This window comes from Eurytemora carolleeae, unplaced genomic scaffold, assembly GCF_000591075.1.
Source record: "Eurytemora carolleeae unplaced genomic scaffold, Eaff_2.0 scaffold148, whole genome shotgun sequence".
NCBI lineage: Eukaryota > Metazoa > Arthropoda > Copepoda > Calanoida > Temoridae > Eurytemora > Eurytemora carolleeae.
The window spans coordinates 19,579-47,120 of NW_019396061.1; the positions used below are offsets into that span (position 1 = coordinate 19,579).

At 33.7% G+C, this 27,542-nt stretch overlaps 1 protein-coding gene across 4 annotated transcripts in view; it reads left to right on the forward strand.

Moving 5' to 3' along the window:
• Positions 1–24,745, forward strand: part of LOC111708741 (neuroglian) — a 40,249-nt gene extending 15,504 nt beyond the window's left edge. The window contains exons 5-15 of one of the 4 annotated variants that reach the window (XM_023482220.1): positions 157–189; positions 6,488–6,681; positions 8,768–8,944; positions 11,730–13,044; positions 15,576–15,787; positions 16,152–17,128; positions 17,727–17,950; positions 19,412–19,568; positions 20,959–21,065; positions 22,824–22,921; positions 23,503–23,562. In XM_023482220.1, the coding sequence (XP_023337988.1) occupies positions 157–189; positions 6,488–6,681; positions 8,768–8,944; positions 11,730–13,044; positions 15,576–15,787; positions 16,152–17,128; positions 17,727–17,950; positions 19,412–19,568; positions 20,959–21,065; positions 22,824–22,912 (3,485 nt within the window). In that variant the 3' untranslated portion in view covers positions 22,913–22,921; positions 23,503–23,562. Of the gene's footprint in view, positions 1–156; positions 190–6,487; positions 6,682–8,767; positions 8,945–11,729; positions 13,045–15,575; positions 15,788–16,151; positions 17,129–17,726; positions 17,951–19,411; positions 19,569–20,958; positions 21,066–22,823; positions 22,922–23,502 lie in introns of all 4 variants that reach the window. The other 3 variants (XM_023482205.1, XM_023482227.1, XM_023482212.1) reach the window with 3 other exon arrangements.
• Positions 24,746–27,542: the final 2,797 nt, after the last annotated feature.

Sequence of the window (27,542 nt, forward strand, 5' to 3'; positions counted from 1 at the left end):
AGTAAACATAATTTTAAAATTAGAAGTTTTAAACAAATATATCGGGGGAATATAATTAAAGCTATATTTCTCTACTGTGAAAATGGCAAAAACAAAAACCGAATTTGGTGGGAAAATTCATGGTAACATTCGCCTAACCCTGTGTACACTGTACAGGAGGAAAGTTGTTCAATTGGCGGCAGTTAGAAGGTAATCGGTCTGCTCCTAACAATTTGTTTTCAGATGAACTAACAAAAAAGTACATTTAGGACGCATTTTTACGCGAGCCTTCTGGTTATTTCTGTGTGATTTTTCTCACTAAAAATACAGGACAGATGTGTGAGAGAGGTTTAGATACAAATCGGATACAGGGGATACACCCCAAACCTTGTCTTAGTCTGCTTCAAGTTAAGGAACGAAAATTAGACAACCTTGAATTAAAAATATTTAAACCTTTTTTGTCGAAAAAAACGCTTAGTTTTATCTAATATATTTAGATGTACATTGTAAAAACATGGTTTTTGCATGTTTAAATTTTGAAATATTAATTCCTTCTAATCCTCTTAGTTGAAAACAATCTGAGGTATCTTCTTTTAAATAAGCAGATTAAGAATAAAAAGATATTTTTTTTTAATCTCTTTCGTTACATAACCTTCCTACTTCGGATTTGTTTGAATGTTTAATTCTAGTTTTTATCTCCTCTCCTTGTATTCAACATGTATTTCTATAGCTTCCATTAAAGTTAAAGGTTTAGGTTAGTTTTGTACCATATAGGGTCGGTTCCTACGTTCTCAAATTTTAAGGGGGGGGATTCCCCTGGTCCAGCTGTTGTATTGTTTCATTAGTTGCAAACTTTATCTAGTTCTCCAGCAACTAGTGTTCCAATCTGTCCAAGCTCAAAAAGCAAAAAACTTTTTGATTTACAATAATATTGTGTTTTGTACACACTTTGCTTAATTATATCTTATTAACTAAGTAAATAAGTGATTAATTATTTCTAAACATCTGTGTCAATATTTGTTCCAAGGATTATATTGGTTGTGTGTTCAACATATTTTATTAAAAAAAATCACAGAAATTATTTCTCAGAAACTTATTGACATTTTGATGGATTTCAACAGTAAGGTCTAACGAGCTCATTAGTTTTCAAAAAATCTCCAGAGGAATTCAATCTTTGCCACAAACTCTGATTTTAAAGTCCGGATATCTTTGCAACCAAATGTCGTAGACCTTACATATTTCAAACTTTGATGTCTGCTAGGTCAAAAAATCTATGTTTGAAATATCAAAGGTTTACACCAACAGGTCGCAAAGATACAGGGATTAGAAATTAGAGTTTGTGGCAAAGGCTTAATTCCTTTTTATGTAATATATATATTATGCACATATATATTCTGGGATATATGAAGTTTAAACTCAATGTTTGACACCAGGGGTGTTGATAAAAAAAGATAAAAATCGATCTATGTATTTAAGTCCTGAACCCTAGATTTAAGCTCGACTTTATCATTATAAACTTGGATTCAGTTCATATCGGATCCTGATCGAATTCATGAAAATCAGCAGGGTTCAATGTTGAAGTAATCCTACCCCTTTCCTTCCACCCAACCCTTATCCTAAACCTAACTCAGCTAATCCAACCCTATCAATATCTGACACATGTTGTGTTAGACTTTCAATAGTAGGCAATATGAAGAGGCAGGTGCTGGAGTGTGCTTTACTTATTGTCTTTTTTGTGTTTTAGAGTTTGTTTACTTATAGTCTAGTTTTCCCCTATTAAAAAAAAAGAATTTTTCTAAATTGAAAGGAAAATTTTTCAAAGGTTTAAAGATAATTTTTTCCAAGTAAACAAATTTTAATGGGAAATTGTTATCATTAGAAAAAATTATATTTGAAAAAAAAATTTTTTAAGTAAAGATGTATATTTTCTTTTTTATTTATACTATTTATATTATATATCTATCTATCATACTATTAAAGTATATTTTGATTTTCATATGAGTTCAACCTTGCTGTATTAAAGATACGAACACGTATGTTAGGACCAAGTTCTATAATCAGCAAGATCTGTTTAAAGATTACACTTAAGGATGGAACAAACTAGTTCTCTAGTTTCAGAGAGACGATTTCTCTCAATCCTCCTCATCCAACCATCATTTGACGCCGAAACTAGTTTTTTTTTCTCCAAATAAAACCTGGAAATAGATCAAAAAATAAATGCTAATAATTTCAAAACATTCTTTTTACAAAAGTTGTACTAAAGGACGCGAGTTTCAAAACAATCTAATTTTGCTAATTCCAAGAATATCTTATAGATTAGAACTCCATATATCTTTCAGCTTCAAATATATCATTTTTCAATGCAGAATAATATTTTGAATTAATTGTTTTGATAATTTATAAAACGTATTTAAAAATGCAAAGCTTTATGTCAGATTGATTTCATCAATCGTGAGTGAATAATTACAATATTATTTACAATTTTCAGAATGCATATTACGTTGATTTTTGGCTACCCTCTGTGTTCTTATCACGTGTGCCAAAGATCTGGACTTGTGTCAGCAATTGTTTTTTTCATGTCAAATATATGTAAATAAATTTTCTTTTAAAGGCATTGAGTCTTTGCCACAAACTTTGATTTTTGGATCCCAATATCTTTGCAACCCAATGTCGTAGACCCTTGATATTTCAAAAATGAATCATGTAAGACCAAATAATCTAAGTTTGAAATATCAAAGGTTTATATATCTTTAGGTTGAAAATATATAGAGATTAGAAAATTTGAGCTTGTGGCAAAAACTCGATTCCTTTTTATTACTTTATATTAATATATATTAAAAAGTATTTAAAATATATCGAGTGTGGAGGACATTTTGTGGATCTTTCTTTGATAGAAAATCAAAATTTTAGTCTCGACTGTTTTCCAGAATAAATCTCATTCCCATTTTTCTGATTTCAAGATCCTTGAATAACTGATCTCCTGCAGACGCAAAGTTTCTAATTTTTATTTATCAACTTATAAAATCTTCTCAATTGCTCTGGGAGGTTTTAGGTTTCACAATGTATATATATTTTCCTAGAAAAAAACCAAAATGAGAATATAATATTTTAGTTTTAAGTTTTAAATTTTACCAAATTATTACTAGAAATTCTTCGCTTTTGTAAGAAAGTTGTTTGACAGAAACCCGACACATTATTCTTTTTTGTCTCTGAACAAACTAATTCTACAGAGGAGGGGGGTGGAGCAGTAATTTGAAAGAATGAATGAGCCACTTTAAAAGAATAACCTTGCACATAAAGGGGGTTGGAGGTATTCACTTCTTGGTAATTTCATCCATATAATAATGCACTTTTACCCTAATATTTAATAAAGAAAAGGGGGGGGGAGAGAGAAATTATTTGATCTTTTGTGTATTGCTTCTAACGTTTAATAAAGATTTAAAAATAAGGGAAATGTTTTTTGACTAAAATATGATCAATTATGTCTATGAAAAATATGAAAAATATGAAAAATATGAAAAATATTTAGATTTTGGTCAACTTTTACAGTTGTCTGAAGTCTACATTTAAAATCTACATTTTCATCCCGAAAAAAATTCTCTCGATCTAGAGAATCAGTTTTTTCTCTTCCTTTATATTGGCATATTTGCTCGGTAATAAATAATTTTAAATGTGTTTACCCGGCTTGATATGTCACATTAATCTTTTAAAAAGAATATAAAGTGGTTTAATTAATCTTAATGTTTCCACTTCAACTTTACTAAATTAAATTGGAAGGTTAGAAGAAGGAAAAATTTAACCTTTGAATGATACTTTTGAATGAATTCTTAGTTATCACACGGATACTACTCAGTACTCATGTCTTGCATTAAAAAACCAAACGGTTTTGATTTTTGCCAAAAAAAAACACATATTTAGATACAGAACCCCGGAAACACCGTTATTATAAGAAACTAAAAATTAGTAAATTTCACTAATAATCTTCTAGTGTAACTTTTTGTACCGTATGATCAATATATTTATATAATTTGTTTTGGTTTTAAAATTTTGTTAAAAATCTTTAATTTAAAATAAATTGTAAAAAACACTTTGTTTTGAAATACCTCAAAATCCGTCAGAATAACCATTTAAAATTGATCTTTAAATTCGAAGCAAAGATATATCCACGTTTGATCAATATACGCCCTAGGGTTCTCCCTACCCTGATCAGAAATCCATCCTTCCAGTATTCTTTATTGTTATCTTGATTTTTGTACCGTAATAAAAACCTTGAGCAATGGTTTGACCAGTTTTTCCTACATCTAGTTTCTCTCACTTCAACGATTCCTTGGAACAATCCTATTGTTAGGTTCAAACAAGGAGACTAGAGTTAGGATTGATAAATATAAAGTTACAGTGCAGTAGAAAACTGACTATTGTTTTCTGGTTTTCTTCCACCTTGAATATCTATCCTATATTGAATATTCTTGCTGACCTGAAATCAATATTGAATATTCTTGCTGAACTGAAATCTATCCTATATTGAATATTCTTGCTCACCTGAAATCTATCCTAAATTTAATATTCTTGCTGATCTGAAATCTATCCTATATTGAATATTCTTGCTGACCTGAAATCAATATTAAATATTCTTGCTGACCTGAAATCTATCCTATATTAAATATTCTTGCTGACCTGAAATCTATCCTATATTGAATATTCTTGCTGACCTGAAATCTATCCTATATTGAATATTCTTGCCTAACTAAAATCTCACACTTCACCTATTCATCTCTTCATCTCAGCCTAATGCCTGGAAACAACAGCTTGAGGCATATTATTAATTAAGTTCTCATAGAATTAGAAACTCAGATTCTGTTTTCAAATATTTAGTTTATTTCTCCACTTCATACAAATCTCTTGCTTCTTTTACATTCAATTTCAGTTTCCTGGGAGGAAATGAATGAAAGGCAGTATTAGGATTTTCTGTTTAAACCCGTCTCCGGGATTTGTCTGATATATTCTCAATTCTCCATATAGGTTTGGAAGCAGGATAAGATTATATTGGAAGTGAAGTGGTCATTACTGTGTAATAGGTTTCTACAGACCTCTTCTTAACCCAGATACATCTATTCACGTTCAAACCCAGGATTTATCCGTTCTTCGCAGAAATATTTAGTTTTTTCTTCTATAAAGTCCATTCTTTTACAAAGAAACTCAAATTTTCTAATACCTATATCTTTGCAACTTGATGGTACAAACCTTTGATTTTTCAAACTTAGATGTTTTGATCTAACAGAATTTATAGTTTAAAATATCTAAGGTCTAAGGACATTGGGTTGCAAAGATATAGGGATTTAAAATTAAAGTTGGTGGCAAAGGCTTAATTTATTTTTCCTGAAAGGTTGAATTTTTCGTATTTTATTTATATTTTAGTATTGTTTTAGTCAAAAAAGCTTTAATGAATGACAGTTCATGTCAACTGTGAAATATGTCTTTCAATATTTTAAATATAAAATTAACAGCTAATCGAATACTCAATAAATTTCATATAGCATATTTTGAACATTAGACTGAGGGGAGGGGTTAAAGGGGAAAAAGGGTCGAGGAGGGACAAGTTTATGCATTCCCTCGTTTCAATTTACAGACAGTCATTCCACGTAATACAGTAATATAGTAATAGAAATATCTGGCATTTTCCAGGATTGCAAGTTTCAATCTTTACCGCCATTAAATATTCAGCTTTACTCCATACAGAGCAAGGTTATAATGCAAGGAAAGTTAATTGCAGTTGCGTATGCTCTGCGTACATATTGAAACCAGTTCTCTCTCGGCGGAATTCGTGAACAAGAATGGATGCATCAGTGTTCGTTTAGTATCCGAGGAGGAAAAAAGCATTGAATTTTGAAAATTTTGATATGACCAGAATGTCAGGCTGTCCGTCTTATTCCGTCCGTGTTCTTATTACCGCCCAGAGACAGTACACTGCAGTGCAAAAGATGCGTACACCCCTGAAATAACTTTCCTTGCATTATAACCTTGATACAGAGAATCTCATGCAACAAGTTTTTAAAGTACGTTCTCATCATTGCCTTATGTTTACTTTTTGGATAATTTTGAAAATCTTCGTAATATATAAATAAATAAATGTCTTTTCATTCTTGATTTATCTTGATATTTATATAATAGTTAGTCCCTGCTTTTACCATTATTAACTAGCTTTATCTCCATTATCTTTCACCCAATCCGTCCTGGTCTGTATAATTTCCTGTCTTCATTTTTTTCTTGTCTTCTGTCTCTCTGTTATTGTTTGTCTCCGGTTATGGATAAATTTTTCAACCCTAACGTCATGTTTTTTGAATAGAATTAGTTGATTAGCTTATTCAGAGCAAACTCTGTATTCAGTGTTTAGGTATAATTTGATTTATCCTTTTGTTTTGACCCTTGTTCTTTAAGTGACTGAATTTTTTAGAAATATTTTTAAATTTTTTTATTCTTTATTTCTCTGATTTATCTTTAAATATTTTAGGAGACTACACCTGCTTCGCGACGAACGAATGGGGAACTGCTGCATCAAATACAGTCTTTGTCAGGCAGTCGACCCTCAACAGTTTCAAGGAGGAGCCTCCGAGGACTCTGAGCGTAGAGGAGGGTAACCCTATCAAGCTGCCCTGCGAGGCTCCAGCTGGTTGGCCTAAACCTAGTGTTTATTGGATGATCCAGGTACTGTAAACAGTCCTGAAGTGTTATAAATCATAAACGGAGTAAAGAAACCTTATTCGGAATTAAGAATTTCCCTCCTAAATTGTTTTATTTTCATTAAATTCTAAAGAGAAAATACTAGAGCTAGAATTAAAAATGGAAATAGAAGATGGGCGCGAAGCGCCCTGAAAGTGTAGTATTTAAAAAATTGTAATTCTAATATTTTGAAAGGTATTTAAAAATATATATTCTTCTTTTTAGCAAGTATTTAGATATGTATTGTAAATAAAGCTAAAATTAACTAATTTAATATTTGAAACTAAAAAATACTTAATTCATACATTCCCTTGAATTTTAGAGGGTTTTGGTTTAAAAGTTTTAATATTTACTAAAATAAAAGTTAATAATTCAGAGCAAAAATTTAACAAAGGAGATGAGTTTTTGCCACAAACTCTGATTTTTTAATCTCTATATCTTTGTAATCTAATGTCATAGACCTTAGATATTTCAAAATATTAATACTTATAGATAAAATAACCTAAGTTTGAAATATCAAAGGTTTGTACCATCAGATTGCAAAGATATTGGGATCAGAAGATTTGAGTTTGTGGCAAAAACTCAATTCCTTTCCTGGTAACAATTTATTTGAATTGCGGAAAAGAATATTTAAAAACAAAAATAAACTCAAAAAAGATAGACTTGAGCATCTTAAAAAGAAATGAAATTCTATTTTTTAGCTAAATACTCAAAACTAAATAACTTTGTTAAGTAGTAGATAACTAAGGTAAAATCTGGAAAACTTTTCACCCAACGATTCTTAAGTTTTTTTCGATAGATGAATATAGAAAAAATACAGAAAATATTGAATAAAAGAAACACATATTGAGAATATTCTATCCAGGATGTTTTTTAGGATTTTCATTTTTCCATCTGGTCTCAATACAATGGGGACTTCTTTCTTTGTAGAGAATATATAATCAGTTTCCTTAAACTGTGCAAACTTTGCCTTTTTATATTTTAAAATTATTCTTTTTATAAACTTTGCCAAAGGAATTGAGTCTTTGCAACAAATCCCAATTTTCTAATACCTATATATCTACAACCAAATTATGTAAACCTTTGATATTTCAAACTTTGATTGTTTGATATAACAGAAGTCATAGTTTGAAATATCTAAGGTCTACAACATTTGGTTGTTAAAGTATAGGGATTTGAAAATCAGAGTTTGTGGCAAAGACTCAATTCCTTTAAACCATAAATGCGGTTATTTTATTTAACCCCTTGGTTGTAAATGTACAGGATATACCAGAATATTTTTTAAAAGCACATTATCCACAGTACATAAGTCATCCTTCAGTAGAAGAAGTCTATAAAGCATGAAATATAAAATGTAGCCTATGAAAGTTTTTTGTTTTTCTTCTTAAAATCTTAGTATTTTTGAGATACCCTTGCTGTTTTATTATTTATAATTGCAATAATGATAATGAGGGTAGAATACCCTATGAATTAGAAATATTTAATTATTAATAAACAATCATACAGGCTATATCTATGTACCTATCGATCATGCAGTTGTAGGGTTATTATTATATATTTCCTTTTGTTAAATTCTTCAAATGATTTATTTTTTAGGGATTAAGGGTTTGAGTTTTTGTCACAAACTTTTATTATGAAATCCCGATATCTTTGCATCCCAATTAGATATTTCAAACTATGAATCTAAGTTTCAAATATCATGTTGTAAAGATATAGGGATTAGAAAATTTGAGTTTAGGGCAAAGACTAAATTCCGTTCAATCAATAAATAAATACAGAACTTATGGATACTGCCCCGCCCCCACCGATTTTACCAACCAGATAGTTTGAAATGGGCGGGGGGGTACATTGGACCCATTACCTCAATGTTTAATGTTTAGGAAGAATCTATTTTTATTGGTGTTCTATCTTTCTATCTATATTTTACAACTTTGCACATTATGGCTTTGCATATCTATCCCATAAAGGTTTAGGAACCTGCTCCATGTAGGCCAATACCATATTTTATCCAGGCTCACAATTTTCATTTCGTAAAATTTAAATATTTAGAATTAATAAATAATCTGTTTAGAATACGAACGGAGCTTTGAAGACAATCAACTCCTCTCGGCTGACGGTCGATCCTGAGGGAAACTTGTGGTTCAGTAACGTGACGCGAAATGATGCGTCGAATGAGTTCTTCTACGCTTGCTCGGCTGCGTCATACTTTAGGAATGAATACAAGCTTGGGAACAGGGTTGTGCTCCAGGTATGGTTAAATAGAAGGGTAGAACAGGATTATACTCCAGGGAGGGTTAATAGCAGGGTTAAGCAGGCTTATACTCCAGGTAGGGTTAATAGCAGGGTTAACCAGGATTATACTCCAGGTAGGGTTAATAGCAGGGTTAACCAGGATTATACTCCAGGTAGGGTTAAATAGAAGGGTTGAACAGGAATATACTCCAGGTAGGGTTAATAGTAGGGTAGGACAGGGTTATACTCCAGGTAGGGTTAATAGCAGGGTAGGACAGGGTTATACTCCAGGTAGGGTTAAAAAGAAGGGTGGAACAGGTTTATACTCCAGGTAGGGTTAATAGCAGGGTAGGACAGGGTTATACTCCAGGTAGGACTAATAGCAGAGTGTAACAGGGTTATATTAAATAGCAGGGTGAACCAGGGTTGTACTACAGGTGGGGTTAATAGCAGGGTAGGACAGGGTTATACACCAGGTATGAGAGCAGGGTAAACAGGGTTATACTCCAATTAGGTTTAAAAGCAAGATGAAAGAGGGTTATATTAAATAGCAGGGTTATACTCCAGGTAGGGTTAAATACCAGGGTGGTACAAGGTTATACTCCAGGTAGGGTTAATAGCAGGGTGGAACAGGATTACACTCCAGGTAGGGTTAAAATTGCAGGTTAGGACAGGTTTATTTTCCAGGTAGGGTTAAAATAGCAGGTTAGGACAGGTTTATCCTCCAGGTAGGGTTAAAAACTTAAAATAGCAGGTTAGGAAAGGTTTATTCTTCAGGTAGGGTTAAAATAGCAGGGTGGAACAGGATTATACTTCGGGTAGGGTCGAAAAGCAGGTTCAAACAGGGACAGGGCTGAACTCCAAGTTTGATTAAATAGCAGGGTAGGAAAGGTTATACTCCGGGTAGGATTAAAAAGCCTATCAGGATGGGACAGGGTTATACTCCAAGTAGGATTTAATATCTGGAATGAATACAAGCACTAAGGAACAGGGTTGTACTACGTGTAGAGTTTAATATTATGATGGGAGAAGGTTATACTCTAAGAAGGGTTGAATATCAGGGTGGGACAGGTTAATACTCTAGGTAGGGTGAAAAGACAGGAAGTCGGATAAATTTCTGTGTTTGTTTGAAAACGATTAATAAATCTACAAGAATTTACCAATAAGGAATTGAGAACTAACCTCAAACTCGAATTTTTCAATTTTTTGCAACCTAAATTTGATTTGGCAAAAATCCTAGTTTAAAATATCGAAGGTTTCCGACAACGGATTGAAAATATATTAGAATCAAAACATTACAGTTAGAGGCGAGTAATCAGTTCCTTTAAAAAGTAATATCAGAATTGTTTAATCAACGTCAATTCTAAATTGAACGAAAAAATGTTTTTAAATCAAATTCCCATAATAAAGTTCTTGCAGTTGTTTTTATCTATCTGTATTACCCTCCTAGAACATTTATAGTTTCTATTCTTCTCCGGGTATATGGCTTTACTATAGAAAAGTTTAACCAAACCAAAAACTTTATATTTCTCCGTCCTAGTCTTCTATAGGGCTGTAATCGAGTAAAACCAAGAAATCCCAGGGCGATATCTTTATTACACATATCTCTCTGTAATCATCTAGCTGCTATCTTTCTATATCAATATATATAAAGTTGTAATCTCTGTATGTTTGTTTGTCCGATTATAACTCAGGAACCCCTGGACCGATTTGCCTCAAATTTTGATTGGGGAACTTATAGCTTGTTTTTGAGATTCTAAGTTGAGTGGGTAAACGGTGGGACTAACTATGAGTACCTTGAGCAACGCTGGGTTCCCAAGCTAGTTCATTTAAATCTTTCCTCTAAATCTTTCTATCTCTCTTTCTATATCCAATATTCTAATTATTAGGCTAAAACTAAATCCAGTTAAATCCACTCAAACTTTTGAATTAACATTTTCATTAAAATTGTTATTATTAACAATATTTAATACGCATTGGAAAGTATATTCTTAAACTAAAAAACACCATTGTTAAGGTAAGTTAGCTTCGGAATGAAAAACTCTTGTATTTCACCGAACTGACAGTGCGGCACATTCTTGTCATTTAGCAAATCTTTCGAATTCCGACGCGGCAAAAACGCGCTAAAATTCTCCGAGTTATTTTTTTGTAGCGGAAAGAGATTTTTGTAAACCCGGCGTATTTTACTTGTCCAATATTTAGTCTTAAGATTTAAAAAAGAAAAGAAATAAGATATATAGAGAAAATACAATTTTGGAAAATTTTTTAAGTTCAAACTGAAACCCAGGCTGAGAGAAAATTTATTGTAAAGAAAAACTGAAGTTTGTTGACATGTCTATAAATAGTAAATACTCTTGCACCATAATTTTCTTCTCTTCTGCCTTAGTTCGCATCTCTACTTATCTAGCTTTTATCAATTATTTTTTTATTGTAAACCCAGCTTTGCCTGGAAGCTAAACTTTCTTTATGCAAGCCAACCTACTCAAATTATAATAGTTAAACCTAACTAAGAACATTCCCGGGGTTCTACCGAGTTCCCAAATCAAAATTTAAGGCAAATCTGTCCAGGGGTTCTTGAGTTATAATCGGAAATACAAACAAGCTTACAGACAAACAGAGATTACTACTTTATATATACTCACCTTAATTGATTTTAAAATCTCTTATATGATCTCTTTTTTCTATTTTCCTGTTGTGTATTTCATATTCTCTATACATTTCTCAACTTTCCATAGATGAATACTGAATACGAGTTTCGTCATCAAATAAATTTTAAAATATCTAAACTTTGTTTTCTTTAGGTAAGCCAATCTGGATCTTCGGCAGGATTACAAAACAAAGTCAAGCCTACCAAGCAGTATGTTACAAGGAAGAATACAATTGCCTACCGAGGCGAGAGTGCTAGGATGTGGTGTATCTTTGGTGGAACACCTTTACCTGAAACCAGATGGACAAAAAGAGGCGGAGCATTGCCGCAGGGACGAACGAACTATGATAATTATGGAAAAACGTTAGTGATAGAACACGTAGATTACGATGACGAAGGTGATTACACTTGTGAGGCATCGAATGGTGTTGGAATCGCTCAATCTTATTCGATCCAGTTGGTCGTCTACGCGGCACCGTACTTCACCAAGGAGCCACAGAGTCAGACTGCTGCCGAAGGTGAAGATGTTATGTTTGAGTGCGAGGCTGCTGGTTTCCCGTCGCCAAGAATAGTCTGGGTGCACAACGGTGTCGCTCTCGACAAGGATAAGTTCAACGACAATCCTCGTCGTATTATCACCAGTAACTCCATCATCATCAAGAACCTCACCAAGCTCGACACCGGTAACTACGGTTGTAACGCTACAGCTCAGGCCTCTGGAAGGTACGTGTACAAGGACGTATTTGTAAACGTCCTTGCTCTCCCTCCAGAGATAACAGAGGCCCCACAGTCCATGCTGAGAACAGTGACTGGATCTACTATCACTCTGACCTGTGAAACCTTCGGAGCTCCTAAACCTATCGTGAAATGGTTTCACGGGACTGATGAACTCACGGGAAACCGGTTTAACGTTACAAACGATGGAAGTTTGATTATTTCCGACGTGAAGTATATAGATGATGGACATTATCTGTGTAATGCAACCAATAAGTTTGGATATGCCACAGCTAAAGGCTCGTTAATAGTGAAAGAACATACTCGGATCACGGGTAGTCCGCAACCCTATGAGGTTGAGGCGGATGATACAGCAACCTTCAGATGTAATGCTGTCACGGATCCTGATCTTGATCTAACCATAAACTGGCTCAAGGATGGTCGAAGGATTGATTTTGAGACGGAGCCGAGGTTTATTCAAACTAATGACAACTCTTTAACCATCACGAAGACGACTGAGCTTGACTCCGGAGCATACACATGTCAGGCCTTGACGGAGTTGGATGAGGATCATGCCTCCGCTAGCCTTATCGTCCAGGATGTTCCTAATCCTCCGAACCTGCTCTGGATTGAATGCAACTACCAGGATGCTGATGTGGTTTGGGAACCTAGAGGAGATAACCGAGCTCCAATTCTGTCCTACAAGATTCAGTACAATACATCATTCATCCCGGATACATGGGAGACAGCTACTGGTTAGTTGGATTTTATAGTTAAAGATATTTATATTCCTCAGTTAAAATTTTTCTTTTTTCTTTACTTTTCCCAATATTTTTCAACCCCTATTTTCTCTCTCACCTATTCAGATTTTTAAATTTTTATTTTTAAATTTCCAATTCCTATTTTTTGTTTTTTGTTTTGTTTTTACTTTTATTTCTCCCCCTATTTCCCGCATTTCTCATACCGATCTTCTCAAACCTTTTCTCCATATTTCCCTTTATATTTCCCCCCCTCTTTCCATTCCCTTTGTTGAAGTTTGATTGAGTACCTTTAATATAACTCAATATTCGTTCTAGCATTGCATACAAAATATTTACATTGAAAGGTTATTGAAACCTTTTTATTTTTCTCCTCTTTTTCTCTTTTTATCCAGTTCTTATCCTTTCCTGCAGTTCTTTTAGTTCAATCTCTCTTCAATTTCTTCGTTTTTCTGCTAGTTCATCTTTTTGGCTTTTTTTCTCTCATCTTCCAGTTTTTTTCTTTATTTAGGTGCCGGACAAACTTTTCCCAGTTCTTCTCCTTTCTCTCAGATATTGTCTATTTTTCCCAGTTCTTCTCCTTTCTCCCAGATATTGTCTACTTTTCCCAGTTCTTCTCCTTTCTCCCAGATATTGTCTATTTTTCCCAGCTCTTCTCCTTTCTCCCAGATATTGTCTACTTTTCCCAGTTCTTCTCCTTTCTCCCAGATATTGTGTTTTTTTTCCAGTTTTTCTCCGTTCTCCCAGATATTGTCTACTTTTCCCAGTTTTTCTACTTTGCTTAAGTTTTTCTCCTTTATTTCAGTTTTTCTCCTCTCCCAATTATTCTACTTTCCTCTTTTATCTTTTAGACTTCTTTCCATTAGCCCCCCCCCCTCCTCTTGATTTCCCTNTTCAGTAGTAAACACAAAAATTTGTACTTACTTCAGTAGTAAACACAAAATTTGTTCTTACTGCAGTAGTAAACACAAAAATTTGTACTTACTTCAGTAGTAAACACAAAAGTTTGTTCTTATTTCAGTAGTAAACACAAAAATTTGTACTTACTTCAGTAGTAAACACAAAATTTGTTCTTACTGCAGTAGTAAACACAAAAATTTGTACTTACTTCAGTAGTAAACACAAAAATTTGTTCTTATTTCAGTAGTAAACACAAAAATTTGTTCTTACTTCAGTAGTAAACACAAAAATTTGTTCTTACTTCAGTAGTAAACACACAAATTTGTACTTATTTTATTAAATAGTTATTTTTATCCATACTTCAGAAGTGAATAGAAGAATTTGTCCTTTTTAATATTTAATAACAGAATTCGTCCGGTTTTCAAATAGGTTAATACAAGTTTTTGTCCTATTGTAGGAAACCCCAAACTGATTTTATAGCGTTTAAAACAGAAGTTTGTCCCCAGAAAAAAAAGATGTCAATAATTTTCTTGTTAAAAAATTCCATTCGCCAACTGTATTTCCGCTGGGATGCACAACAGGAAACAATTTTCAATTCAAAGAATAAATTTAAATTTTATCCGTATCGGAGAAAATAAATTTGATCTGTTTCTAAAAACACTTTCTTGGTGCTTTTAATAGGAAACTAATCAATTCTCAGTCACGTGTCAGAAGACAATGAAACTAATAGATTTAATTTATATTTATAAAATCTTTTTTTTGGTTGCTCTAACTTTTTTGCTTAATCTGAAGGGGTTTTGTTCTCTCATCTTAAAGACACTATAACATACAAATTTTGATATTTTGTTTCTATTTGGAAATCTTAATCGAATCAAACGAGTTAAAGTCATTCTACTAATTTTTGAATTAACCAGTTGTATATTCATGTCATGGGGATCTTATTTAAAATCTACAGGGTGTCCCACATCAAATTAGACCGCGCCAATGGGTCTAAATTACGGTTTGGGGGACAAATCAGAAAATTTGTTAAGAAAGAATCCTTCTGAAAAATTTAAAAAGGATAATGGAAATATTTTTTCCAGAAAATGCTAGATTTTTCGAGTATTATGTGCGTATTTTGGCGTTAAAGATTGGAGAAAATCTAATATGATATGGGACGCTCTGTACCACCTCAGATACGAGTTTAATTAAACTGATTTTAGGAAATCATACCATCCCCAGTTTTTATCGTTCTATAATTCTCCCTGTATGGCCCAGGAGTATATAAGTAAGAATTGGGTTCCCGGAACCTGGTTGGGAATATCCAGGCTAGAGATAGAGCAGAGGATAATAGGTTTCAAGAACCCTGATAAAGATATTACAGCTTGGAACATTTTAGTTTATAATCAGAACTACAAGAAACAGAATATCACTGCCCTTCCACCATTTCACTCGAAATACTACAATTTCTACACACTTCAGAAACCATATTTTTTCTCAATGGTAGAAAACATCCTCCCCCTGCCCCCTTCTCACACCCCCATCAACATCCAACCTTCTGCTTATTGTATTTTACAGAAAACAACAATTACTTTCAAAATAATCCCATTTTGTTTTGAAAGGTTTTCAAAAATATTTTCTATATTTAGATTTGGCTCACAACACAGCTACGTCCTTCAAGGTCTCCATGTCCCCCTGGACGAACTACACCTTCAGGGTGATCGCTAGAAACAAGGTCGGAGACTCCCTTCCCTCCGGACACTCTAAGGTCTGCTTGACACCTGAGGATGTACCGTATAAGAACCCGGACAACGTGGTCGGAAAAGGAACTGCACCGAATAATCTCGTCATATACTGGACGGTGAGATATGTTTTTATATTTCTTTAACAAGGAAAATAACCTCGCACGCTGGTTCAATGTTTATAATTGCATTCTGTTGTTATCCGATATTGATTTTTGCCAGATTTAGCTGTGTCCTGGGTATTAAGGGGGGGGGGGAGACCAGGACGGATTTAGAGGATTCCCTGAGATGTATTTGCATCTTTATCCAATTCTTGATACAGGATTTACTGAAATGCCGCATTGGGGATTCATCTTAATTCCAAGACCAACATTGCGTTCGAGAGAATTATTAAGTGTTAACTGCGGAGAAAACATCTCGATTAAAGGAATAAAAAAGGAAACAGATTAAGATGCGGATTAAGTTAATTCTTTTATATTTCAGAGAATGCCGCAAATTGAGCACAACGCACCGAAGTTCAAGTACCGCGTGTACTGGAGAAGAGAGGATAATCCCCAGTGGCAGATCGAGGATATTGCAGACTGGAGACAGAAGGAGCTCCTTGTACCGAACCAACCCAAGTTCACCAAATACAGGATCAAAGTTGTGGCGCACAACCAGCGCGGAGAAGCTAATGTAGCGGCTGAAGAGGTTGTAGGTTATAGCGGAGAAGCTGAACCTGGTGAGGCCCCAGGGAATTTTAGTCTCAAGGAAGTGATAGGACCCCGTAGTGCGCTTGTATCCTGGGATCCTGTCAACCCTGCTAGTATCAATGGACACTTTAAAGGATATAAGATCCTTACCTGGACGGCGAGCACAGGAGAGGAGAACCAGAGAGAAATTATCATGAGGAGCGACTCAACCCAATCCTTGGTGAGAAGTTTCAAACCGTATGCGGTAAACTACGCAAGAGTTCTTGCGTTTAACGGAGCATACAACGGTCCTGCGTCAAATACAATCGTTATTGCTACTCCAGAGGGTAAACCCGGTCCAACAGAGACGCTGGAGTGCTATCCTATGGGATCCTCCGCCCTACTTTTGGAGTGGGTTCCGCCAGAGGAGGTTAACGGTGTTTTAACCGGATACAGGATCTATTACGCTAAGGTAGACGGAACCGCTGTCGGAGCACTGCTAGAGAGAGAACCTAGTATCAGGAACAATATGACAACCAAGGCTAAGCTGGCCGGCCTGAAGCCTCACTCCAAGTACAGGGTTACGATCAGAGCTACAACCAATGCCGGAGAGGGTATGCCCTACTACACAGACTGTGATACTAACCCTCAGACCAATGAACCTCCCTCAATGCCGAGGTTTAAATATACTCATCTGAGCACAGATAATGGTACTCCACCAAGAGTAAAGGTTACTTGGCAGCCGTTTGTTGATGGAAATCCTGGCTCACATTTCTACGTACAATATAGGTAATAATATTCTTTATCTGTCCAGATATATCTAGATTGCTAGTAAATACTACAAAATACTAATAATACTCGAGACTTTTAGAGATATAATAACATGCAAGTTTGATCTTTCCTGGAAACTTGTAAGAGCGGATTTTGCAATGCTCCTAAAACTTCATTTCTTGAGAACAATATTATAATCATAATCTGTAAACCTTAGTTTCAAGAAGTTTGAGTTCCCTTAGCAGATAATTTCTCTAAAGTTTAATAAGACACCGTCTTTGCAAGCTGTTCCCTAAGGGTGAAGGGGTAGGGGATGCATCCAATATTTTCATCATTTGGAAAAAGGGGCGTATCCTAGGAGCAGGGGAACAGGGGAATACATATCCCATGTAGAGTGTAGAGGTTGCTGTCTGAAGAAATATTACAAAGATTTTCAGTGTATCCAATATATTGCACAAAAGATTAATTAGAAGATTTCGGAACTAGAGTCTTCTTAATAACAGATACTTACAGGGTGAATAACAGATACTTACAGGGTGAATAACAGATACTTACAGGGAACACGACATTAGTACAAACTGTATCAAAGCACGGTTCTATTATATTATGTTTCCAGAAAGCAGATTGAAACTGAGTGGGCTAAATCTGACGAGCAGCTGAATGAGAACTACGTGGTCGTGCAGGGTCTGGATCCTGGACATGTTTACGAGTTCCGTGTCATTGCTGTGGACGGAATCTATGAAACTGCGTCAACCATCCAGGATATTGTTACCTACGCACGTCTTCCCTCCGCAGAGAATAGAGGCGGAACAGTCGTTGCTTCCTCAGGCTGGTTTATAGGTTAGTGTCTCTCAGGCTGGTTTATAGGTTAGTGTCTCTCAGGCTGGTTTATAGGTTAGTGTCTCTCAGGCTGGTTTATAGGTTAGTGTCTCTCAGGCTGGTTTATAGGTTAGTGTCTCTCAGGCTGGTTTATAGGTTAGTGTCTCTCAGACTGGTTTATAGGTTAGTGTCTCTTCAAGTTTTTAAAAAACATTTAAAAGATTCACTCTTCGTCTCAGTTTTGAAAAGAAAAATCGCAAATTTTTAATTCTTATTTATGGATGATCATCCGAGAAAAATATCTTTTGCTAACAAAAATATGTAAATTAGCAAAATGGAAAACCACAATGGCGTACACTTAGCAAAAGGTCTGTTGTGCCATTAATTGGACGGTTAATTTTTTTTAAAGACATGAAAAGGTAGTTATAGTTGGGGATTAGGAAGAAAAAAATATAGAAAAAGGAAAGGACTNGGGGGGGGGATTACTAAAAGGAGAGAGGGAGAAAAACGAGGAAAGAAGGGGAAAGGGTTAAACTATTTTAATTATTTCAACTAGTTTAAGATTTGATCAACTAAGTTTGATACTAACTGACTGATATATTGAACAGACATTGCTTCTAAACTCCCCTCTTAACTTGTGTCTAACCAACTAGAAAAAGAAAAAATGTAAAAATTACATAATTGACTTTTGATATCAACACCATCAATATTGTTATCTAGATTGTTATCATATTTGAGACACCTAGGAAGATATAATTTTAATTTTTTATTTTCATGTTTTTATTAAAATCAGAAAGGAACTGAGTTTTTGCCACAAATTATGATTTTACAATCGCTATATCTTTTCAACCTGATGGTGTAAACCTTTGATATTTCAAACTATCATTTTTGGATCTAAAATAATTCATGGTTTGAAATATCTAAATATGCAAATATGCAAAGATATAGGGATAAGAAAATCAGAGTATGTGACAAAAACTCAATTCCTTTAGAACACTTTCTCTGGCATGGAGATATCCAATTTTAAGATCTTTACGAGAAGAAATTCAAACCATAAAGAAATAGACACAAAATAATTCATAATGATATTAACCAATATAAATTAGAATAACTGTCCTCTTAGTTCTGTTTTGTAATAAAAAACCATGAAATGGTTTTACAATTATTAAATGTTATATTTTTTCAACCTTTTTTAAAAATAATTTTTGATTTTTTACAAAATTTTTAAAAGAGCAGTGAGTTTTTTCTCTGACTGTTGTATCTTCTTTTTAGCTGATCATACATCTGTTTTCTGTTCCTCTCTTTTAGATCTACGCATTCTAATCCCTTGTATACATATATATAATATATATGTATATGTTACATCTTGAAAAATTTCTGATATTTAACTGCTACAAATCAGAAAATCTTAACCGACAAATCCAATTTAAAAAAGCAACGACGACATATTGGTTTTCTCTGGAATTAATACATGATTTAAAGGTATGCTGCTTGCTCTGGTGTTACTGTTTGGTATCTGTGTTGTGGTTTGCCTGATCAAGAGGAACCGCGGCGGGAAGTACGCTGTACAAGCTCAGGAGGTGGCCCACGGCAGGGGTCATGAGTATGAGGAAGGAGGGTTCATGGAGTACACACAACCGTAAGTATTTTAAATCTCTCTCCCCCCCCCCTCCAGGAAACAGTATTCTAAGATTCCTAATGAAATGTTTTCTCACTAGTCACTTAGTTCTCTAAAGTTTTTTCCTTATAAACAAATAAACAATAAAAAGTTTGGAAGTAATTATGAAGGTAGCGCCTGGAAACAATATGGCGGCAGAAAACTAAGATGGCGCTGCTGGTTTTAATAAAATGATGATGATGAGATAGAAATGGAACCGAATGCTCCAGATTGAATATTTAATCGTGTGATTTGGGATAAAAACTGGTTCATTCGTATTCTCAAGCTGTTACGCAATCAGTTCTTTTCTCCCTTTCCTTAAACTTAGTTTCCCCTGCCTACCATCACCACCATGTTCTACTGTTTGAAGCAGAGTAGAACAATTTCAAAATAAGGGGTTGTAAACCGCAATCTAGCTGTTATTGATAATACTATTCACACTTTACATTGTTCATTCTGTACACTGCACACCGTATACTGTACAGTGTACAGTACGTAATGAAATACTGAACAAACTTGTCAACTTCATTATTTATTTTAAATGAAATTAATACTTTTTATTTTAATCTTTGTTCTTTAGTTTAAAAGGAATAAAAACATTAAGAACAAATTTTGAATTTTATTTGAAGTTTTAATCTAATTTCGAACTTTTTAGATTTGAATTCATTTAATTTCCATTTAATGGAAAGAAAAAGAGTGTTTTAACACACAAGAAAAAGAAAAAAAAACTGTCTGGGATTTAGAAATAAAATGAAAGATAACCCCCCCCCCCCGCCTACTACTTTCTTAGGCTGTTCCTTGTATCCTTGAAAATATTTTAATAAAGATTGCCTGACTCGCCTGACATAGCATAATTTTTTAAATTTTATTTTCAACAATTTTCCAAACTGAGCAAATTATTTAATATTTATTTTAAGTTATTCAAGAAAGATGAAAATTGTTTCGATCTAACTCAGTAATTAGATTGAATTGAAGCTTGAAGATACAAGGTTTAAGTTAGGATTTCATTTGCATTTTTATTACAGAGATTATGTTAATCTTACTTAGATCTACGCACTGTATTATTGATAGATATACGGTACAAAATATGCTTACGAAGAAATTCATTTTTCTGTTCTTTGAAGATGTTTTAACAAAGTAAAAAAAAAAAATTTGATTTTTCTGTAAAATTTATTTTTTTCTGTAAAAAACTTCAAAACCAGATTCAGCAATACGGTTTGGAAATATGTAAAATATTTAGCTTTGATTTTTTTATTTATATTGTTTCTTAATACACGTTATATCATTAAATGTTGTAATTCCCTCCACTCTCAGCAAAAGTTTCTGTCCTATTCTGAACCATCCCATAGGTTTAAATGTTTCTCTTCCCCAGGTTGGACGGAGAACTGCGGAAACCAAGCCAGATCTCAAGGGATATGCATCTACCCCCGGAGTCGGATACGGAGAGTATAGCGGATTATGCGGACGGGACGGATGCAGGTAGGGTTCAAGTACATCTATCAACAGAAGAGGAAGGAGGGNCAACATTTGACTTTGTTAGTCCTTGAAGCATGGAATGCAAGCTGGAATGTTTATAAAAACAAAATTGAAAACTTTTTGAAAAGAAATTTTTCCAAGACTTTTGAACAACTTTTTTTAAAGAAATCTTTAAATCTGAGAAAAATTGAAATATTTTATTGAGAAACAAAAAATTTAAATTTTATAATATTTCCATCTTTTTTTAATTTCCCCGTAAATTGTGTTTGTTTGGTTCACCTAGAGATAAAGAAGTCAGATTTCACCTAGAGGTATAATTGAGGATTTAAAAGAGATTACAAGATTTCATGAGTGGCTTTTAATATATTATAGGGTGGATCAAAATAAATTATTTATTTTTTTCAAACACTTACAGTTGCTTTTAAAAGACATATTTCGATAAAGAACAGAAAAGTGACATTTGGCCGTTGATTGGAATGGTCGCGCACATGGAGTGAATCAACATTTTTTTATAATTTTTTGAGAAACCAATATTTAACCAACCAACCTTTTTGATCCACCATAAATAGTTCCACTTTGTTGTTCTGAGAGGAGAATTATTTATAGACAATTGGTTGATTTTTAACTAATAATTTGTTCTCTTGTTTCAAATGACCGTCTCCACTCTTGATATTCATGTTAATCTCTTTGATTACCTCCGATATTATTCATACTCTGAGGATTAAATTCTGAAGATTTATGCGTTTAATAAACTTGGAATGTTCCCAAGGATTGTATAAATAGGATAGAATAATCATATTTGTACACCACAAAAGAACCACATTTTTGCAAACATGAAAACTCTAATTTTCTTATATGGTATTATCTGTATGTTTGATATTTAAATGTTAGTTTCTAAGTTTGAAATTCAAAGGTTTAAACCATCAGGTTGCAAAGATTTCAGGATTATAAAATTAGAGTTTAGAGCAGTAATCGTTTAAATGAATTCAATTTTGGTTTTGAATCTCTTCTATTTATACCATCCTTGAAGCTGACTCCCCCCCTCCCTGCATGATGTGTCCTCGCAACCTGGACTTTTATTTATTCCCATATTTCCCGACATTATTAAAACAATATAGCTTCCCCCAACCCAACATTGCTCTTTCTGGAATTGGTTTCCCGGCTCCCCCCCCCCTCTCTTCTACTTTTAAAATAGTAAAATGATATTTCCATTGATAAGATTCCGTGTTTTCACGTTTAACTGTTCAAGAAACCCCCTCCCCTTAATAAAATACCCCAGTTGTTCCTTTGGTCTTAAAGGGACTGTAAGCGTAATTTCAAGTGACCCTCCATACAAAGATGGCAATGCCCGATTTACAACGGTACCCATTCGAGCGTTGTCTGATCAAGCATAAATTAGATATTCATGTTTTTGTTTCTTCAAACTGTTTATTTCATTTGCGGTTTAACTCTGCGCATTCCTAGGTTGTAAGAAGCAATTGAGAAACTCACAGAAATAAACACTTTTCGAGTTAGAAAAACGACGTTATTTTCCATGTGTTTGATCAAGGTTTTAAGGGTACCGTTGTAAATCGGGCATTGCAATCTTTACATGGAGGGTCACTTATTACGCTTACAGTCCCTTTAACCCTGATAACTTAGTATTGTTTTGCTTGTTAATATTGGTTGTAAAATAGTGTACAGTACCGAGTAGTCACAAAACTGAACGTTTTTTGTTTATCCCGCTTTTTCTCTTATTTGTATGGTTTGTTTTTGCTCTAGCTGGTATGGACGAGGACGGATCCTTTATAGGAAAATACGCTCAAAAAAGAGACCCGGAGCAATCTTCAGCATTTGCAACCTTAGTATAGAGAAACAAGGTAGGATTAAATATTTATCATGTTTGATCGCATGATGATTAGATATTAGGCATGAGTTTTGATCCCATACCCTTCATTTTGTAATTATCAATGTGATTTTGTTTTAATTGTTTTATATTGCATTTTGCTACAAAAATAAATGAATATCGAGAAGTTATTACACTGATTTTTGCAACTAAATTTCTGGAGAGACGATTTGGAATTCGTCTCTGATCTTTGAAATGATTTGAGGCATTTATAGCATGATTCTTAAAAAACCCTAAAACTAAATACAATTTAAAAATGTCTTTTTTGTGCTTTCACATTTTACAACTACAAGAGATATTATGAAGATTTTTTGCAAGTTTTTAAATAATACAAAATCATTAATATCTCCAGTAATAACTAAAACTACCTTGTTAAGGAAAAATTATCTGTTCTGCATTTAAACTTTTTTTTGTACAAAGATATGAAGGTTTCTGGGAAATCTTTCTTGGATTTGCAATTTTAGCGATATTTGCAATGAAAACTTTCACGGGTATAAAAATTATCTTCATTTTTTAAAGCGGTTTTAATAATATTTTTAATATTTATTATTTCAGAGCGTTTTGAAGAAGACGGTTCCTTTATAGGCCTTTATGGTGGGGCTACTGGGAAAAAACCCAAACAATCCAGTGAAAGAGTGCGTGGACGAATGGGAGGTTGGCCAGCGGCCAGTCCAACTGCCGCGGCCACTTTGGCTGGTCGGCAATCTACTGCTGTTACTGACAGCGGTTTGGCGGCCAAAAGCAGCGGTTCTGCCACCTTCGTTTAGCACAACCAACTGATATTAACCTGATAAATATGTATTAATTAATTCATTAATTATTGCCGAATTTTATGTAAAATTATTATGTCAACAATTATAAACAAAAACGCGCCACAAAATGCTTCCAATTTTTCCCTCTTGCACCACTCAATGGTTGTATAAAAGTTAACACAACTCATATTTCAATCAAAAATATAAGTTTTTTGTTCCAATATTCAAATTTGATTCAACGAAAAGAAAGTTTAAAGATATGAGCACGATGAACGTGTACTCTGTGATAATGATGGTAAAAAATCAATTAATTTGGTGTGCTTGGCCTGACACTTCCCCTTGATAAACTTGAAATTTGTACACGGGGGTTCAAGATGATGTACTGCAGTGGCATTTTATAATTTCTGCCGTGTACCTTCGTTGTACAGATTAACAAACTGTACAGTGGTTCCTCTGTGTGGCGTACAAAGTTTTATGTCGCATTTGCTGTTTTACCTGTACAGTCCGACACTGTACATTGTACAATGTACATTGAAAAGTGTGTTATAAAAACCACAACTCACGTGACCACACTCCATCCAAACCTTGGTTCACCATGACCAGTCCAAACTTTAATCTATCAACTGCAGTCCAATTCATAATCCTTTCATTTTTTTTATTTCAAATACTCATCTTCAGTGAATAATACTTTCTCCTTTTCAGTTCAGCTTAAAAACTTGTTTTTAGCTTGCGACGACTTAAAATTTACGTAATCATTAACTAAAATGTACAAATTTTATTTTGTTCGGGCAACCTGTTATTTGGATCTCATGGTGATGAATCAAATGTGAAATATCCGGGTGTTTTTTGGTCCCGTCAACCCCCCTGTAGATATTTGTTTATCTGTTACAAATCCTGATATTAATGTTAGATTAGCTGTAAGAATAGTTTCGCTTTGTACTGCTCTATATATTATATTGTACTGCTATGTACTCTGTACAATCTGTGTACAGTAAATGTATCTATTCCTTTTTGTACACAATATTGAATAAAGAAAGCTGTGTACTTCCGATTGTGCTAAAAGGAGAAATAAATAAATGGTTACGGAATATACCCCCCCTCTGAAGGGATAAACCAGGGTTACGTAATATCCCCCCTCCCCCCCTTGAGAAATTGCTCCGAGGTCCGGTGTTCCCTAGGGAAGGAAAGTTTTCTGGTTTTTAGGAAGGACTAAATGACTCATCCTTTCTCCCCTCGCCCTTCATCCTTTCTCCCCTCGCCCTTCGGCCTTTCTNATTCTAAATTTAGGAACACGTCCACATAAATTCTAAATTTAGGAACACGTCCACATAAATTCTAAATTTAGGAACACGTCCATTGTCCACATAAATTCTAAATTTAGGAACACGTCCACATAAATTCTAAATTTAGTAACATGTCCATTGTTCACATAAATTCTAAATTTAGGAACACGTCCACATCAATTCTAAATTTAGAAACTTTACACATAAATTCCATATTTTGGAACATATACATATAAATTCTAAATTTAGGAACACGTCCACATACATTGTAAATTTAGGAATACGTCTACAAAAATTCAAAATTTAGGAACACGTCCATATAAACTCTAAATTTAGGAACACTTCCACCTAAATTCTAAATTTAGGAACACGTCCACATACATTGTAAATTTAGGAACACGTCTACATAAATTCAAAATTTAGGAACACGTTCATATAAATTCTAAATTTAGGAACACGTCCACATAAATTCTAAAATTAGTAACATGTCCACATAAATTCTAAATTTAGGAAAACGTCCACTTTAATTCTAAATTTAGAAACACGTCCATATAAATTCAAAATTTAGGAACACGTCCATATAAATTCTAAATTTAGGAACACTTCCACCTAAATTCTAAATTTAAAAACACGTCCATATAAATTTTAGATTTAGGAACACGTCCACATAAACTCTAAATTTAGAAACATGTCCACAAAAAATTATAGATTTAGGAACACGTCTACATAAATTCAAAATTTAGGAACACGTTCATATAAATTCTAAATTTAGGAACACGTCCACATAAATTCTAAATTTAGAAACACGTCCATATAAATTTTAGATTTAGAAACACGTCCACATCAATTCTAGATTTAGGAAAACGTCCACTTTAATTCTAAATTAAGAAACACGTCCATATGAATTCTAAATTTAGGAACACGTCCACATAAATTCTAAAATTAGGAACACGTCCACATAAATTCTAAATTTAGGAACACGTCCACATAAATTCTAAATTTAGGAAAACGTCCACTTTAATTCTAAATTTAGAAACACGTCCATATAAATTCTAAATTTAGGAACACGGCCACATAAATTCTAAATTTAGGAACACGTCCACATAAATTATAGATTTAGGAACACGTCTACATAAATTCAAAATTTAGGAACACTTTCATATAAATTCTAAATTTAGGAACACGTCCATATAAATTCTAAATTTAGATACACGTCCATAAGAATTCTAAATTTAGTAAAATGTCCACATAAATTCTAAATTTAGGAACACGTCCACATAAATTATAGATTTAGGAACACGTCTACATAGATTCAAAATTTAGGAACACTTTCATATAAGTTCTAAATTTAGGAACACGTCCATATAAATTTAAAATTTAGGAACACGTCCATATAAATTCTTAATTTAGATACACGTCCATAAGAATTCTAAATTTAGTAAAATGTCCACATAAATTCTAAATTTAGGAACACGTCCACATAATGAAAAGAGAATGAGGAGAAGAAGGGATGAAGAGAGAAGGAGAGAACGAGGAGAAGGATGGATATGAAATTGAAAGGAAGAGGAGGAGAAGGCAGGACGAAATTTAAAAGAGGAGGAGAAGGAGGGATAAATTTGAAGAGATGAGGAGAAGGAAGGAAGAAGTTGAGGAGGAAAGGAGAAGGGAGGATGAAATTGAGAGGCAGAAGAGGAGAAGGCAGAATGAAATTGGGAAGGAGGAGAAATGAAAGTAAGAGGAGGAGAAGGAGAGGGATAAAAGCGGAATATTGGAGCATTAGAGGGGTTTATGTCTGAAAGTGTGAGATATTTTCACTTACAACAGTCTCAAGTACTCTCAATATAAAAAGTTGCTGACAGACAAGTGGTTCGTCCTGCTCTCAAAGTTTTAAAAATAAATCATAAAATTAATATTCTAGAGTCTAGAGACTAGAGTCCGCATGGATGAAAATCCAAATTAAATTTTTTTACGTTATGAAATCTTATGAAATCTCTCGATAAAAAACCAGTACTTTACACGCTGAAAGAAAAATATCGAAAACCAATAGTTTTATGTTTGACATTTATCAATATTCCCCGAATATCTCCGAAACTGAAAAGTTTTCAATATATATATTTCTACGCCGAATGTCAGAAACAATTTGTAAAAGAAATTTCCCTCGGTTTTGGGAGAAAAGTATTTCAGTAGATGTCGGAGTATATTTAGTAACACGTCCACATAAACTCTAAATTTAGGAACACGTCCACATACATTCTAAATTTAGGAACACGTCCATATAAATTTTAGATTTAGAAACACGTCCACATAAACTCTAAATTTAGAAACACGTCCACAAAAATTATAGATTTAGGAACACGTCTACATAAATTCTAAATTTAGGAACACGTTCATATAAATTCTAAATTTAGGAACATGTCCATATAAATTTTAGATTTAGGAACACGTCCACATCAATTCTAGATTTAGGAAAACGTCCACTTTAATTCTAAATTAAGAAACACGTCCATATAAATTCTAAATTTAGGAACACGTCCACATAAATTCAAAATTTAGGAACACT